Raw genomic sequence first — 16,534 nt, 5'->3', positions numbered from 1 at the left:
GAGGATGGAGCCGAAGCCCATGCGCAGTACGGACCGAAGGAGGAGTCACCGAACTCGTGACTTCCAAAGACTGTCCAAGAAGAAAAACAAACTGCAAACATCCGGGACCAACACCAGATGGCGATCTATGCACGTTGTATAGATCTGCAGCTCTACATGCCAAGAACAGATGCATACTGGTAAGTAGCATATTCCTTTACTTTCACGTTCCTCATTTCCTCTCCAAGTCAAACCTGCTCCGCTGTAATTTGGCATCGAAGCACACCTCGGAGGCACTCTGCCCCCTAGGTGGGAACCCAGTGATGAAGCATGCCACCAACTAGGTTGGTGGGTGAGGCTTCTTTTATAAACCTAATTGGTTTTCTGTAAGGGAGATTTCTTTGATTGCCATAACCCTTTGGTCTATTCAAGTTGAACCTGAGCTCTTATCAGAGTATATAGCCAGAAGTATGATTTATCTCAGAACCTACAACAAAAGGCAGCAGAATTTTTGTGAGATGTCTTTACCGGGGAAGGGTTCCCTGAATTTCTGATAATGCTGTACAGTTTGTTCGATTAGATATGGGATCATTTTTGTCTGTGTCCGGTGTTAAACATTTTAAGAGTACTCTATATCATCCTCAAACTAATGGATTGGTCGAGAGAATGAATAGTTGTAACTGGTTGTGTCAAGTGGACCAAGAACACTGGGTCTGTGGTAGAGAAGTGTGTAAGAGTGATGTGGTTATACAACCACTCCTCATTCAGTTACCAAGTTCTCCTTTTTAATTATTGAGTGGTCGTAAACCCACCTCTGTGGATTCCATCATGGATGTGTAAGTGGTTATCCAAGGGAAGGGGTAGAGAAGGGGGTGGATGCAGCAGTCCGGAATACAGTAGTGGAATCTCAGACGAAACAGTATGCCGACTATAATAACAGAAAACATATGAAAAATAAGTTTACATGGTAGGAGGTTTGGTGCACGTTAAACACGGCTTTTGTATGGAATGGTGGTGTATGTTTTAGTGAGCCTCTCAGAGTGGAGGAAGTGTATGGTAAAGCAGTGAAAGTACAGGGTGGTCAATTTTCGAATGTGGAAAGAGTTGTGAAGGTGGTTGCAGAGGTTATTCAAGATGGTTCATCTGGTGATAAGGTGCCCCCTAAGGAGAGATCGTCCAACAACCCGCTGGGGCAAAGAATGTGGTCTTTCACTGAATGTACCCCTCGTAAGTCATCTTGTGTTACAGGGGCGTCATGGAAGTTGGTATAATGTTGTAATAGTTTTCCTTCTATTTTGTTTCTTGTACTATGTTTGAGATGTTGTTTTAGGGTAGGTTTTGGAAGGTTATATGTTTGGGTGAATTATAGTAGGTAGTTGCGTTTTTTTTCATTTCTACCAGTAGGTTCAATGTATTTGGGGTTCTGTAGTAGGGGATCTCTGTGTATAGTCATAATCTATGAATAGTCCCGCCCATGTGCGGGGACCCCGGAGCAATCAAAATATCTCTTAAGCTGTCCTGCATTTGCAAACCTGCAAAGACACTTAAGAGACAGACAAAATAATACAGCCTAATAACAATATGGCTGCACTGGCCAGCACTTCATCTGAAGTGAACACAAAAGCCAAAATAAAGTTTAAATGTCATTTTTATTCACATCTGACATGTTCCTTTATTGTATCACACTCCCTTCACCAAAATCCCTTTAAACAATAGAGAGGAAGGGGTGGACAGACAAGCCCTATAGGCTGTCATGATGTGTCTGCTAAAAGGATACCGTGCCTTTAAGGAACTCTCCAGAGACCCCCGGTATCCCAGGATGCACAGCCAAAGCAAGTTACTTTCAGTTCTTTTTTCCGGCTCCTGCTAACAGGACCCGGGAGCATTGAGCTCTACCCTTTTGGGTGGATTTTTGGACTAAAATTGGTTTTTTGAAAATAAGTTTGTTCATTCGACGTCTAGAGCCTTTCTCTGCTGCATCCTGTAGTTTGGTGCAGTTTGACCCACTCTTAGCATGGCTTTATTTGATAAATGCCCTGAGTGTGGGAGGAAAATGGCCAAGACGGACCCACATGATGTCTGTATTCTCTGCTTATCATCTTCACATGTCCCTGCTACATGTGACATCTGCAAGACCTTCTCCAAGAGGACCCTGAGGGACAGAGAGAAGATTCGCCTTCAGGGACAGGAGAAGCAGAGAACAGGTGGGACTTCTGGGCATGGAGGATCTCCTTCCCCCATCCTCTGCCCATGCTTCAGCCACTGGAGGGACCTCAGGGCAGAAAAAGGAGCAGAAACGACGCCTACCGGCCAGAAGATCCCGTTCGACGTCGAGGACGGCGAAAAATACAGCACCGGTGTGTTCGCCGTCGATCCAGGGCTCTGGATCTCTGCGTCCTCGACGTTGAGAGAGGGGCCGGCGAGACCTCGGACTAGGTTGCCGTCGAAGGCTTCACAGTAGACGTCGACACACCATCGACGTCGTACTGAGCCCCGCAGACCGCGCCGCTCGCCTCCTTCGCCGTCGACTCATAGCTCGATGACATCGACGCGGAGACACCGGCGACGGACGTCGAGCCGGAGGAGATCGCCGTCGAGTCGGAGATCGCCGTCGAGGCGAGGGAGATCGCCGTCGAGGCGACATCGTTCACCGTCGACGTCGAGAGGCTCGCCGTCGAGACGAAGGCGCTCGACGTCGAGGAAAGGCAGGGGACGTCGTTTGCGTTCAACGGCGAGGAGAAGCCGTACGAGGTCGACGCACGGTTCGACGTCGAGGACGAGATCACCTGGTAACACTTCTTCAGTGATTACGATATCCAGTCGTGGATCTAGGAGAGGAGGACGCTCTCCCTCGTTCACTTCGGCCTCTTCACGGGGTAGACCCGCAAAGAAGAGAAGGGTGGACGGAAGTCCGGACAGGGCTAGTCCGGGTTCTCCTGCAAGGAGTGATGGACGGAGAGAGTCTCCAATGGACCCCCTGCCACTGCCTCGACCGCAACCTCAGCCGCGGCCTCAGAAGCCTCCTACGCCTCCTCCTCCACCAGACCCCCGGCTCCCAGTGGCGCCTCCTAAGCGACCTACGCCACCTCCGCTACCACCGCCTCCGGTGCCACAGCTCCCGCCTTCTCCTCGGTGACCGGTGGCTCCTAAGAGACTGAGATCATGCTCTAGATCGCGCCGGAGGTCACGGAGCAGACACAGATCGTCCACTCAAAGGCATGGACGACGGAGGTATAGATCTCGATCCAGAGGCACGAGGTATTCGGACTCTTCGGGCACTGGACGGCTTTCCCCCACCTTATCAGAAACACCGCCTACTAGAATCTCGCCAGTGGATGATATTGCCACTTTCCAAGATGTTCTGATGAGAGGGGCGGCAAAATTGGGAATCTCAGTGACAGTACCAGTTCCCCCTACCTCTGTGATATTCGAGACATTACACAAGGCGCATCTATCACGCCCCCTCCTCCCTTTGGTTCCAGGGCTGGAGGAACCAGCCATGGAGGTCTTCTTGACACCGGCCGTGGTGAAGTCTGCTCCCTCAAGGTTGCAGAAGAAGTACAGGGCCCCTGATTCGGACCCGGCGTTCCTCATGGTGGACCCTCCCCCGGACTCTGTCATTGTGGTTGCGGCTAGGAAACAACATGCCACGTCGCCCTCTTCAACGGCTCCTCCGGATAAAGAGAGTCGCAAGATGGACTCCTTGGGGAGGAGGATGTGCTCTACGTCGGCCACGACTATGAAGGCTGCTAGCGCCTCCGCTCTGCTGGGTCGCTATGACCGATCATTATGGGACTCCCTGCAACAGTTTGCTGACTCCCTGCCTAGGGATAAACGGGAAGACTTCCAGGAGGTATTGAATGAGGGCATGATGGTCTCCAACCAGATCATCAGTGCAGCGGGGGATGTATCATTGCTGGCGGCCCATGGGCACTGTCATGGAGTACACATGAGGAGAGACATTCCTGGCTGAGACTTACCTCTCTAAAGCCTGAAGCGCAGCAAAAGATTGCTAACTTACCTTTCTCTGGCACGACGTTGTTCGGGTCTCATGCGGATGACGAAATGGCCCGCATGAAGGCCGAAGCAGAAACCCTGAAGGCCGTAGGGTTGGAAAAACCCAAGGAACAGAAGAGATCATTCCGTTCCTATGGCAGGCGTTATTCTAAACAACGCGGCCAAGGGCGTCAGTCTGGTCAACAACAACAACACCAGCAACAACAGTTCCCGAGGCAGTCCTTTCAAAAGCGCCATAGGGGCAGAGGACAGCATCAATCCTCGTCGGGGAACAAAGGCCCGGCCGGGTCGAAGCCCTGAAAGGTCACTTCCCCCTCATCCGTTACCCGCTCCGGTGGGGGGGAAGTATTCAATACTACCTGGCAGAGTGGAGGACAATAACTCAGGACAAGTGGGTGCTGAATATTGTTTGCAATGGGTACAGTCTTCGTTTCACCAGCCCGCCTCCACAGATTCCACCAGTGCGCTCTCCCTACATGGTGCGAGAGCTCCAGTGGGAGGCGGACATTCTGTTAAAGAAGAAGGCGATAGAGACTGTTCCTTTGAGGCAAAAAGGAAAAGGTCTTTACTCAAGGTTCTTTCTCGTCAGAAAAATGGACAAGAACGAGTTCAGGCCTATTCTAGATCTGCGTCAAGCAAACAAGTGGATCCGCAGAGAAAAGTTCCGTATGTTGTCCCTGCATCAGATTTACCCTCAGTTGCATCGAGGAGACTGGCTGTGCGCCATAGATCTGCAGGACGCTTACTTTCATGTCCCGATCGCACAAAAGCATCGCAAGTTCCTGAGGTTTCTGGTAGGCAACAACCATTACCAGTATACAGTACTCCTGTTTGGTCTGAAGTCTGCACCAAGGACGTTCTCCAAGTGCATGGCAGTGGTGGCAGCACAGTTGCGGAAGAACAAAGTGTTCGTGTATCCATACCTGGAGGATTGGCTGATCAAAGCTTCCACGTACCAGGAAGCCCAGTGTCATTTCAACAGGACAGCTGCCTTGCTTCATCGCCTGGGACTGCACATCAACATGACGAAGTCAGTACCGATCCCTGTGCAGTGTCTCCAGTACTTGGGGGCCTCAGTCAATACTTTGAACGCAAGCGTGTGTCCTTCGGAGGAGAGACGCTTATCTATCCGTTGGAAGGCCCTGCACCTCCTCTCAGCCCACTCTCCTGCAGTGAGGACGGTGGCCTCTTACTGGGGTCGATGGCTTCATGCATCTTTCTCACCCCCAATGCACGTCTGCATATGAGGCCTCTGCAGGAATGTCTGGAGGATCAATGGGACCAGAGGCGGGGGCGTTGGGAGGACAAGATTCATCTGTCCCAACACGCTCTGCAATCTCTGAAATTGTGGTGCTCCTCAGAGAATGTCTGCAAGGGGACTCCCTTTCACAAGGATATTCCGGTCCAGACCATAGTGACCGATGCGTTTTTCCAGGGCTGGGGAGCGCATTCGGGCCCTCTTCAGATTCAGGGGATATGGTCACAGACGGAGATGACTTACCACATCAACTTTTTGGAACTCAGAGCAGTACACTTGGCCCTGAAGGCGTTCCATCCCTCTTTCAAAACGAACTCCCTGCTAGTTCAGACGGACAATACTACTACCATGTATTACCTCAAAAAGCGGGGGGCTCCCGTTCACGCACGCTGTCTCGGGAGGCACAGACGATCTGGAATTGGCTGGTGGCCAGGAACCTAACGATTACAGCAACCCATCTGCCGGGAGTGCAGAATGCCCAAGCCGATGCGCTCAGCAGGCTCGTTCAAGAAAATCACGAGTGGGTGCTAAACGACGACGTACTAAGAGACGTCTTCGCAGAGTGGGGCACTCTGTTCGCTACGGCAGAAAACAGCAAATGCCGCGACTTCGCGTCCAGGTACTACCGACCAGGGACGCTGGGGAATGCACTATGGATCAGCTGGTCGAACAGCTTTCTCTACGCCTTTCCACCCATTCCCCTGATTCCGGCGGTGCTGATCAAGCTGTCGCAATCCAGAGCCAGGATGATCCTGATTGCTCCAGAGTGGCCGAGGCAATGGTGGTTCACCGACCTTCTTCACCGGTCTGTTCTACCACACCGGCGCCTGCCGTGTCGGCCGGACCTTCTCACGAAATTCGGAGGACAGATGGTTCACCCCAATCTCTCGTCCTTGAGTTTGGCAGCATGGCTCCTGAGCTAGTACAGTATGGACACTTGAACCTACCTCAGGACTGTATGGAGATCTTGAAAGAGGCGAAGAGACCGTCTACGAGGACTTTGTACGCCTATAAGTGGAAGAGATTCTGCCTATGGTGCACGGCAAAGGACATTGACCCTACATCCTGTAAAGAAGATGTTATTCTGCCTTATCTGCTGCAGTTAGCTCAAACTGGGCTTAACTTTCAGTCTATTAAAGTGACTGCGTATAGAAAGGGCCCTTCCCAAACCTCATTTTTTCAAATCCGTGTGATTCAAGGTTTTTTGGAAGGTTTGCGTAAGGTGTTTCCCCCTGTTAGACGACCTTCTCCACCATGGGAATTGAACGTGGTGTTGTCCAGATTAATGAGGGAGCCTTTTGAGCCTATTCATAAGGCTTCTTTGCAGCATTTGTCCTGGAAGGCTGCCTTCCTTGTGGCCATTACATCGGCCAGGAGAGTAAGTGAGATTCAGGCTCTGTGTTGTCAAGAGCCGTATACGGTATTCCATGCTTCTAAAGTGGTAATGCGTACTCATCCTAAGTTTTTACCTAAAGTGATATCTGATTTCCATGTAAATCAAATGATAACTTTGCCTACATTTTTTCAGCATCCCTCCTCTCCGGCGGAGAGGTCTCTGCATTCACTAGATGTGCGTAGAGTGTTGAAATTTTATCTAGATAAGACAAAAGACATCCGCAGGTCGGATCAACTGTTTGTAAATTATGGTTCGGTAAGAACTGGTCTAGCTACCTCAAAACAGTCCATCTCCAGTCCATCTCCAGATGGATTGTGTCCTGTATTCAGCTCTGTTATCAGAAAGCTAATAAGACGTTAGGGGGTAAGCCTACAGCGCATTCGACTAGGGGCAAAGCAGCGACTACAGCTTTGCTTAGGAATGTTCCAATCGCTGACATTTGTAAGGCTGCCACCTGGAAGTCGGTCCATACGTTTACAAAGCATTACTGCCTGGACTCTGATGCTAGGGCAGATGCGCAGGTTGGACAGGCTTCGCTGAGGAATTTGTTTGCACAGTAATTTGTTGGTGTTCGGTTTTTACTCTATTGGTTGGGATGGGCTTGCCATTCTATTGCCATTCTATTCATAGATTATGACTATACAAAGAGATCCCCTACTACAGAAAGAGTAGTTTCTTACCTGTAACTCCAGATCTGTAGTAGGGGTATCTCTGTTATAGTCATAAGCGACCCTCCCTCCTCCCCGGTGGAGTAACCAGATAGTATCAGGCCTGTTGTTATACACCTTCAAAAAGAACTGAAAGTAACTTGCTTTGGCTGTGCATCCTGGGATACCGGGGGTCTCTGGAGAGTTCCTTAAAGGCACGGTATCCTTTTAGCAGACACATAATGACAGCCTATAGGGCTTGTCTGTCCACCCCTTCCTCTCTAATGTTTAAAGGGATTTTGGTGAAGGGAGTGTGATACAATAAAGGAACATGTCAGATGTGTATAAAAATGACTTTTAAACTCTATTTTGGCTTTTGTGTTCACTTCAGATGAAGTGCTGGCCAGTGCGGCCATATTGTTATTAGGCTGTATTATTTTGTCTGTCTCTTAAGTGTCTTTGCAGGTTTGCAAATGCAGGACAGCTTAAGAGATATTTTGATTGCTCCGGGGTCCCCGCACATGGGCGGGACTATTCATAGATTATGACTATAACAGAGATACCCCTACTACAGAACTGGAGTTACAGGTAAGAAACTACTCCTTATGTATGTGTTGGTGGGGATTCTATTTTTATTTTTAAGAGATAATATGGCTTGTATATGTAAAGTGTCTGCCAACATTCCTTGATGTCATTATGGTTGGAATGTTGGCGCTGAGGAGGTTGGACCTGCTAAATAAGCTTTGTTTATTCTGACCTTACCATGCTCCTGTGGTGAGACATAACGCACATCTCTTCATAGAATCATCCCCATCCCTGCAGCTGGCAGGTTCAGAGCAGATACCTGAAGGTCAGTCACACAATTCAGGAAGACCCTGCTGTCTGGAGTCTAACTCCAGAATAGACATCGATGTGGGCCAATCTTCTCTGTGGAACCGGTTTAGTTGATTAGTATTTTTCTGGTTTGCTGTCCACCTCATTTCCCCTCTCTAAATTTTGCATTTGCTGCTGGAAGAGGTGGGTGGATGTGCCCCCTTTTCTTTGTATTCACTATTCTTGAATGTCAGTGTAGATCCCATGAAGAAGAATCAACTGATACGTACTTGTTGGCCCTACCTATGTCATAGCTATCTTCTTAGCATTTAAAGCAACCCTTCATTTTGCAGCGTGAATCTTTCTGGATTCACTATGCTGTGCATTATTCCGCGATCTTGTGGTTGGGTCCGAATTCGTAGTCTTTTCTTTGTTTTTTTTTTTTTTTTTTTTTGTAGCCCAGGTGGGCGGCGACGACCACCATTTGGTGCACCTTCCGTGACGTCGTCGTGCTTCCTGCGGAAGTCCCACCTTTGGGGCGCCATCTTCAGATAATTTTTTCCGCCGTTGGGTCTGGATCGTCATCGAGAAGCTCCAGAGTTACAACCGAAGAAAGAAGAAAGATAAGCGAGTTTCGTCGACAAATACATCGGAGTTTTCACAGGAAAGGAGGTTATTTCATCAGCAGCGCGAAGAAAGGAGGTTCAGCGCCCTTTTTTCTTCGACGACCTTGGAGAATGCGCACTCAGAGGCCTTGAGCGCAATGGACAAGACGCCATTCAAGTTCTGCCCAGCGCATGCTGGGAAACTAGAACACTTTGGTGTCCTAAATTCACTGTCTCCAAATTTCCTTCTAAGGGTAAAACCTGTCTTTCCCGGTTCCTTGCATTATTTTTTGTATTTTTAGAAGTATGCTGGTTAATAAAGTTTTTTGCCTGTTCTCATATGTTGAATTTTAATGGGTTTAATACAGTTAAACTGACCATAATTATCTTTAGATCCATTAGTTGGGATAGTCATGAAATGTGAACTTTTTAGGTCACGCCTACACCGCACATGCGCTGTGCTGCAAGACTTGTTGTTTATAGGTCAGTGGACTTGCAGCTCACCCACAGAAAACCATTAGTTGTGTTTGTTGTCGCTTTCACTTGCATTCTTTGGATTGCTTAGCTCCCATAGGCTTCCCTTCCTTTCTTTCGTTATCACCACCTTGGAGCATGGACCAATATGTTTTTCCTCATGTTTTTGCAACGTGCTATTTTTCAGTTTCTGTATTATTCCTGGACTTGCAATATGCTTTTCTACTTCCAACACAAGCATACAGCTTCTTATTTATGTCTTTCATTCTATCTTCAGTCTCAATTGATTCTTTAGTTGCATGCACTCACAACTGTACTACGCTCCGCCACTCTACTCTACTCGACCGTACCCCACCCCACTCTACTCTTAAGCAACTTCACCTGTATGCCACTCCACTGTACTCCACTCCATGCCACTCTACTGACTTTAGCCAAGCTTTGCAGCAGCCACGCTGCTGTACAACATGGCTAAAAGACATTGGCAAACCCACTAACCCACATAAGCGAGCCCAATTGGCTTTGCACATACTTGTTTTAAGTGTTTGTGGATCCTGTACGGAAGTATCTGGTGCTTACTGATTACTTTGAAGTAGGTCATGAAAATCTAATTTGTTTTGGAACCCAACCACAAAATAATGGGATGATGCACAATATCTGATTCTAGAATAGCTTCTTGTGTTTCTTTCCCTTTCTTAACTGCAGAAATCCATTTTAACAGACATTGTACCCAGGTGTCCAAAATTGTTCTCCAGGTTAAATGTCCTTGTTGCCAAATCCTAGCATTGCCTTATTGGAAGGACCACAAAGTACTGCTATATCATAGCCTGCCATGAGTTGTCAGGATTTGCTTTTTTGTCTTGTAGGGTGGCGACTGTCTAAGGTGCTCTGATTAATAATGCCAACTTTGCGTTCTTACAGAAAACATACCCGAAAAGTGGACCCCTGAAGTAAAGCACTTTTGTCCCAATGTGCCTATAATCCTTGTGGGGAACAAAAAGGACCTGCGGAACGACGAGCACACACGTAGGGAGCTGGCAAAAATGAAACAGGTGAGGTATTGTGTAGGTGACTGTTTGGTCTGAATGTGGTGTCAACTTTTTATTTAAAGTGTATCTTTACTAGTATTCTAGGAAGTGCAACATTGTAGCCAGTTTGAATGTACTTTGATTAGCATTTTTATGGCCAGTTTGCATGGTGATGGAATATCAGCCATTAATATAACTCATCTGTGTCCTTATCTGAGAACATGCCCCATATGACATAGGTCATAGTAATTGCAGCCAGACTCTTCAATCAACTGTTAAAATTACTAGGTGCCAGCTAGCTGCAAAAGAAAAGAAGGGCTTCACTTAGCTCAGGGGAAAACTTATTCCCGGAGTTGAACGTGTTAGGTTACTTCCTCCACCCCCGCCAGCCACCGTGTAATTCCAGTATTGGGAGGGGGAGGTGGGTGGGAGCATCAATAAAGTGGTAGGGAGGCTTTCACATCAACAGTGGGCAGCCTGCAGAGAAGCAACCATATTGTACAGCCATGCTCGTGGTGTCCTAAATGGACATCTAATCTTAGGACTGGCTCGACCTTTATAGTTAGAAGACTGCTTTCCCCCCCATTATCCATGTAAAAATAAGTGTATCCCTGAAGTGTAATCCATTGCCACTACCTCCAGCCGCCTAATACTTTGATGATAGGGGAGAGTAGCCACGCTCATTGCGGTTACACCTAGGGTGTACTCATTTTTTAGCATGGTTAGCTTTTACTATTGTCGTTGTTTAAAAAAAAAAAGTCATGTCCAGTATGCTTGCAGTATCCACTGCAGAAGAAAAGGTCTGAAAATAAATAATTAAAATAGTACAGAGTAGCTCAGCTTTTTTGGGGGGTGGGGAACACAGAAAATAGCAACTTTTCATCATGCGTCTGTCCAAACACACTCCTGCATTCTGCATGCACTAAGCTAGAGATCATTCCTCATGAGACCATGAAAATTTGACCAATAGGTTTTAAAAGTTGTGCTTATTTCATAGACTGCTCATTGCAGCCTTTTAACTCCCTTCTGTCTGCGTACTGAGTGTGGAATCTACCTATTGATTCAACATCTGAGAGAGAGAGAAAAGTTGACTTGGCCACATATTGTGTATGCTTGCACATACCATACTGTTTGTATTCTGTCATAGGCGTTCTATCAGAATCTGTGAACAGTAGAATTCCTCTACACGAGTGGGATACCCATAACACCATTCATTAGGACTGCTCTACAGTCAGTAGTCAGGCTGATCATATAACTTACATCAATATGCTGATACTTGTGGTTAAGCTATAACAACTTGCTTTCCCCTGCACATCCTTCCCTCGTAGGGGGTCATGGTCAACGTACCGTGAGTACCGAACACCCCTTAATCCAAAATCCAACTCCGCCAAAACAAAAGGCGTTGGTCCCACACCTGCCTTCGGGCCACGGTCGGTACCAACGAGATGTTTCCGACGCCCAGCCGTCTGGTGTGGCACCAAAACATGTCTCTAAGCCTTCAGGTTCTGGATAAAGTCGGCCAAAGACTGGCACCAGGCTGAAATCTTCGGGCTTGAAGCCGAAAACCGATTTGGAGCCGAAATCCTTGACGCCGAAGACAAAGCCTCCTTCGGCACCGAAAAGTGATTGCATCCTGGCGCTGAAATCCTTGGTGCCGAAACCTAAAACTGTGCCTCCAAAGCATCAGGATCCGATTTCAGACGCCCCACCACCCAAATCAGACCCAAAACAAAAGTATCTCTACATAAATGGTGATACAGGACATGTTCTTACTAAGTCACCTCAGAAACACAAACCTGACTCCGAAGAAGAACCTTCCTTTATTCCTTTCAAGAGGAAGAATGTGGGTACTAACCCTCCCCCTGCTCCTCTTTTACCACGTTCCCCTACATCAACCTCTCCACCTTTACGTCATTTATTGATTACACCAACTAACTCTCCGCCACCTGATGATGATGGGGGGGGGGGGGGGGCGACAATATTTTACAGCTAGATCCCGGAAAGGATCATCACACAGATTCACCTACAGATAACAACCCAGATCTTTACCCTGCAAAGCCTTCCCCTCCTGACGACAATGTAGGACATCTAGATTAGAATTACTTGCTAGAGCTGCAGAATTTCATGGGGTTCAGTTACACAAAAAATCTTTAGAGGAAGATTTCGTATTTGAAATGCTCAATACCACACACAGGGCTAGTCATACTCTTCCTATGCGTACAGACATGATGAGACCTGCTGATATCTTTAAAGATCCAGTGCGGGCTCACATTCTCACACCCAGGATTGATCAAAAATATAAGGCTGCTCCCTCAGATCCAGTCTTTATTAAAAGGTCAGCTAACACTAGACTTTTTGGTAGTCTCTAATGCCCGTATACGGGTCAATTCACAGACTACAAGTGATGCTCTCCCTCCAGACAAGGAGTCAAAACTATTAGATGCCTCTGGTAAACGTGTAGCCGCCCAAGCAGCAAATCATTGGCGCATTGCCGACCCCTAGGCCCTGTTAGCCGGGTATGATAGAGCACACTGGGACGAAATGGAGCAGTTGCTACAACACCTCCCAGATGAACACAAAGCAAAAGCCCAAGATTTAGTCCAGAAAGGGAAGCTCCAATTCCTCATTAAGATGCGCTTTAGATGCTGCAGACACCGCAGCTAGAGAGATCAACACTAGTGTGTTACTAAGAAGACCTGCATGGTTGAGGATTTCTGGTTTCAAACCAGAAGTACAACAGTCTATTTTGAATACCCCCTTTGACAAGGAACATCTCTTTGGGCCCAAAGTAGATAAATCATTGGAAAAAATGAAACAAGACACAGAAATAGCCAAGTCTATGGGAGCTCTGTAGTCTCCCTCTAATCGGGGCTCCTTTCATTGCTCCTGCTACCGTGGGGTTCCAAAACCATCTCAGACAATACTGCCACCTCTTACAAAGACAATCAATCGTCCTCTACAAGGGGTTTCTTTAGAGGAGGATATAGAGGTAATAACAACGAGGGTCGAGGCATGGGTTCCGCACCGCGTAGTTCACCGTGTTGCCTACACTACCCCCACCCCCCCAAATCATCTAACACCTGCCGAGGGACATCTTCTACAATTCCTCCCCATTTGGCAATCTATCTCCATAGACAAATAGGTGTTAGGAATTATCCAACATGGTTATTGCCTGGAGATTACCAACAATCCTCAAAACATACACCACATACTCACAAAATGTCACCAGAACATTTACATTTCCTTCAGCAAGAAGTACAGTCTCTCCTCTCCAGAGGAGCCATAGAACCTGTGTCGTTCCAACATCAAGGGTCAGGGGTGTACTCCCTGCACGTTCTCATCCCCAAAAAGGACGGCTCCTTGAGACCTATTCTAGATCTCAGAGAACTAAACCTCTACATACTATCAGAGCATTTCCACAAGGTAACACTTTAACAAGTGCTCCCGCTTCTACAGCAGGGCGATTTTATGTCTACTCTAGACTTAAAAGACGCACATTTCCACATTCCAGTTCATCCCACTCATCGCAAATACCTTAGATTCACAATAGCGGGTCACCATTACCAATTCAAAGTGCTACTGTTTGGAGTCACCACTGCTCCCAGGGTATTTACCAAATGTCTAGCAGTATTCACAGCACATCTAAGAAGACAACAAATCCATGTCTTCCCATACCTGGACAACTAGCTCACCACACTCAAACCACTATTCACTTACTTCAGCCAACTAGGGTTTACAGTGAATGCGTTGAAGTCTCATCTAGAGCCTTCCAACACGCAAACATATCTGGGAGCCATGATAGATGCTCACAAAGCTCTAGCCTCTCCCTATACAGCCAGGATTCACAGTATTCAGTCCCTTCTCACTCAATTTCAGCCCAACCAATCAGTGGCAGCAAGAGTCTTCATGCAACTGCTAGTCATGATGGCGTCTTGCATTACAATTATTCCTCACACAAGACTTCACATGCGTCCCCCTTCAAGAATGCTTAGCAAGTCAGTGGAACCAGTCGCAGGGTCAGTTATCCAATCTAATGTTGGTAGACTGCCGCACCCATCGTTCTCTGCAGTGGTGGAACCCGCAAAATGTATCCAAAGGGCGGCCCTTTCTCGACCCTGCTCCACAGACCGTGCTAACAGCAGACTCATTGCTCACTGGTTGGGGTGCTCACCTACAAAGTCACACAATCCAAGGATTATGGACTCTAAAGTACAGGAGCCTTCATATCAATCACTTAGAGCTACTAGCGGTGTTTTTAGCACTCAAAGCCTTTCAAACTCACTTAATAGGCAAAACTATCCTAGTCCGCACAGACATGACAGCTATGTATTACATACAAAAACGGGGGACGCACTCTCTCCAACTGTCACGCCTAGCACAAGCCATTTGGAAATGGACCTTACATCACAAAATGCATCTCCTAGCAGAACACCTTCCAGGAGTAAACAATCAAATTGCAGACCACCTCAGCAGACAGGGACAACAAATCCACGTGTGGGAACTTCATCACCAAATCCTTCTTCCCTACTTTCAGGAATGGGGGTTCCTCACATAGACCTGTTTGCCACAGAGCAAAATGCCCAAGCTTCGCCTCCAGGTTCCCACACCCGCTCTCCAAAGGCAATGCCCTATGGATGAACTGGTCAGGGATATTTGCCTATGCTTTTCCGCCTCTCCCACACATTCTGCTGGTAATTCGGAAGCTGAAGCAAATCATCCCTCTAACTCATAGTTCCCACATGGGCATGTCAACCATGGTTCACCACCCTCTTAGAGCTCTCAGTTGTTCCACACAAAAAGCTGCATCTCAACTCCAGTCTCCTCACTCTGAGCCATAGAGAAATCAGGCATCCAAATCCCAAGGAACTCACCCTGGCGATTTGGATCCTGAAGTCCTAGAGTTTGGTTATTTACAATTACCACCAGACTATGAATATCCTAAAGGAGTCTAGGAGACCTACTACTAGGGTGTGTTTTGCAGCAAAGTGGAAATGTTTTGTTATACACTGTAACCAAATCATCCATCCGCCCTCAGGCCAAGGTCCCCAGCCCCGTCTCCCGCGAGCCGCCCGAGGCAGCTCCCCGCGGTCCTCGCTGCAACATTCCAGGGCAGGGCATGTCAGCGGCTCCGTCAGAGGTCTGCAAACCTCCTCAGCGTCCACATAGACCCCGGTGCCCCAGCAGATTTCCTGGCAGCTTTCTTCTGCGCTCCTCAGGGGCGTTTACCGTAGACACACCATCCGTGCTGGGTCACGCCAGGATACACATGCAGGCCCAGTCCAACCTCCCTTGCATTCATTGCTGGGTCAGAGCCACTTTTGGGCCCAATTAGGCTGCCACAGCTGCACGCCAGATTCAGGGAGGGGAGTCTGGTATTCCGGTGATGCATTTCACAGCAGGATTATGAGGGATTAGTGGGGCTCGATTCATAGCTCGCTCAAGATGCGTCTGCCATCTTGGCTATTCAGGCCACGCCCCCCACCTGAACAGTGAGGTTAATTGCTATTTCTCAAAACCTACGAACAAGCGCACCTCCATATTCCCTTTTAGGAACCACAGCAGAAGGTTTGAGGCAGAAATCTAGGAAAAAGTGAAGCTTTCGGTAACCTCCTGCAGCTTTAGTAAAGTCCTCTCCACCGAAAACAAGGACTGTGCCACTAGTCTAGTGTCCCAGTGAGGGGAACATTTCCAGCTATTCTCTGTAATGGCAGAAGATAACCAAACACAATTGTGTCCTCCAATACTGTCAAATCTACTTGCAGGATCCGATTACTCCCATTATTCCTTGGCTCAAGAAAAAAGCATGATCCTAGAGCTTCATTCAATGCTGAACCTAAAAGATGCAAGCAAATTAGTCTAAATGAGAACATTTTGCATGCTGGTTCTTTATCAAATAGTTCTTCTTTTTCACCAAGTAAATTGGATTACCTCAACACGCTTATTTTCACGTTCCCATTTGCAAGACGCATGGAAAGTCTTTCCGCTTTCGAGTGGGATACACTCATCCCTCATGTCCTCTCTTTTGGCTTGAAGTGGTAGCTGTAGCAGAGCTGTGGAAGAGCATATGTATATTAACATACGTGGACAGTTTACTGGTAAAATCAAATTTGGCTTAAACACTTGGACATTGAGACCGTCCTTTATCTGCAACCTGGGTCTCCAGGTCAACTCAAAAACGATTTTACTCCTGGCGCAAAGAATACAACGCTTGAGGGCCACAATAAACACGCTGCAAAGAAATGTCTTCTTCGAAAGAATGACTATCATCTGTAAATTTGAAGATTTCTTAAAAAGCAGCAACTGTTCCATCAGTCATACAA

General features: G+C 47.5%; 1 protein-coding gene across 1 annotated transcript in view; it reads left to right on the top strand.

The window, feature by feature from the left end:
• LOC146797071 (transforming protein RhoA-like) overlaps positions 1 to 16,534 on the top strand; it is a 126,796-nt gene that overhangs the window by 98,475 nt on the left and 11,787 nt on the right. The window contains exon 4 of the mRNA XM_085629687.1: positions 10,108 to 10,238. Within this exon, the coding sequence (XP_085485813.1) occupies positions 10,108 to 10,238 (131 nt within the window). The remainder of the gene's footprint in view (positions 1 to 10,107; positions 10,239 to 16,534) is intronic.

Source organism: Triturus cristatus, chromosome 10, assembly GCF_964204655.1.
Source record: "Triturus cristatus chromosome 10, aTriCri1.1, whole genome shotgun sequence".
Classification (NCBI taxonomy): Eukaryota; Metazoa; Chordata; class Amphibia; order Caudata; family Salamandridae; genus Triturus; species Triturus cristatus.
Note: the sequence above shows the minus strand (reverse complement) of the source record. Positions and strands in the feature narration are given on the sequence as shown.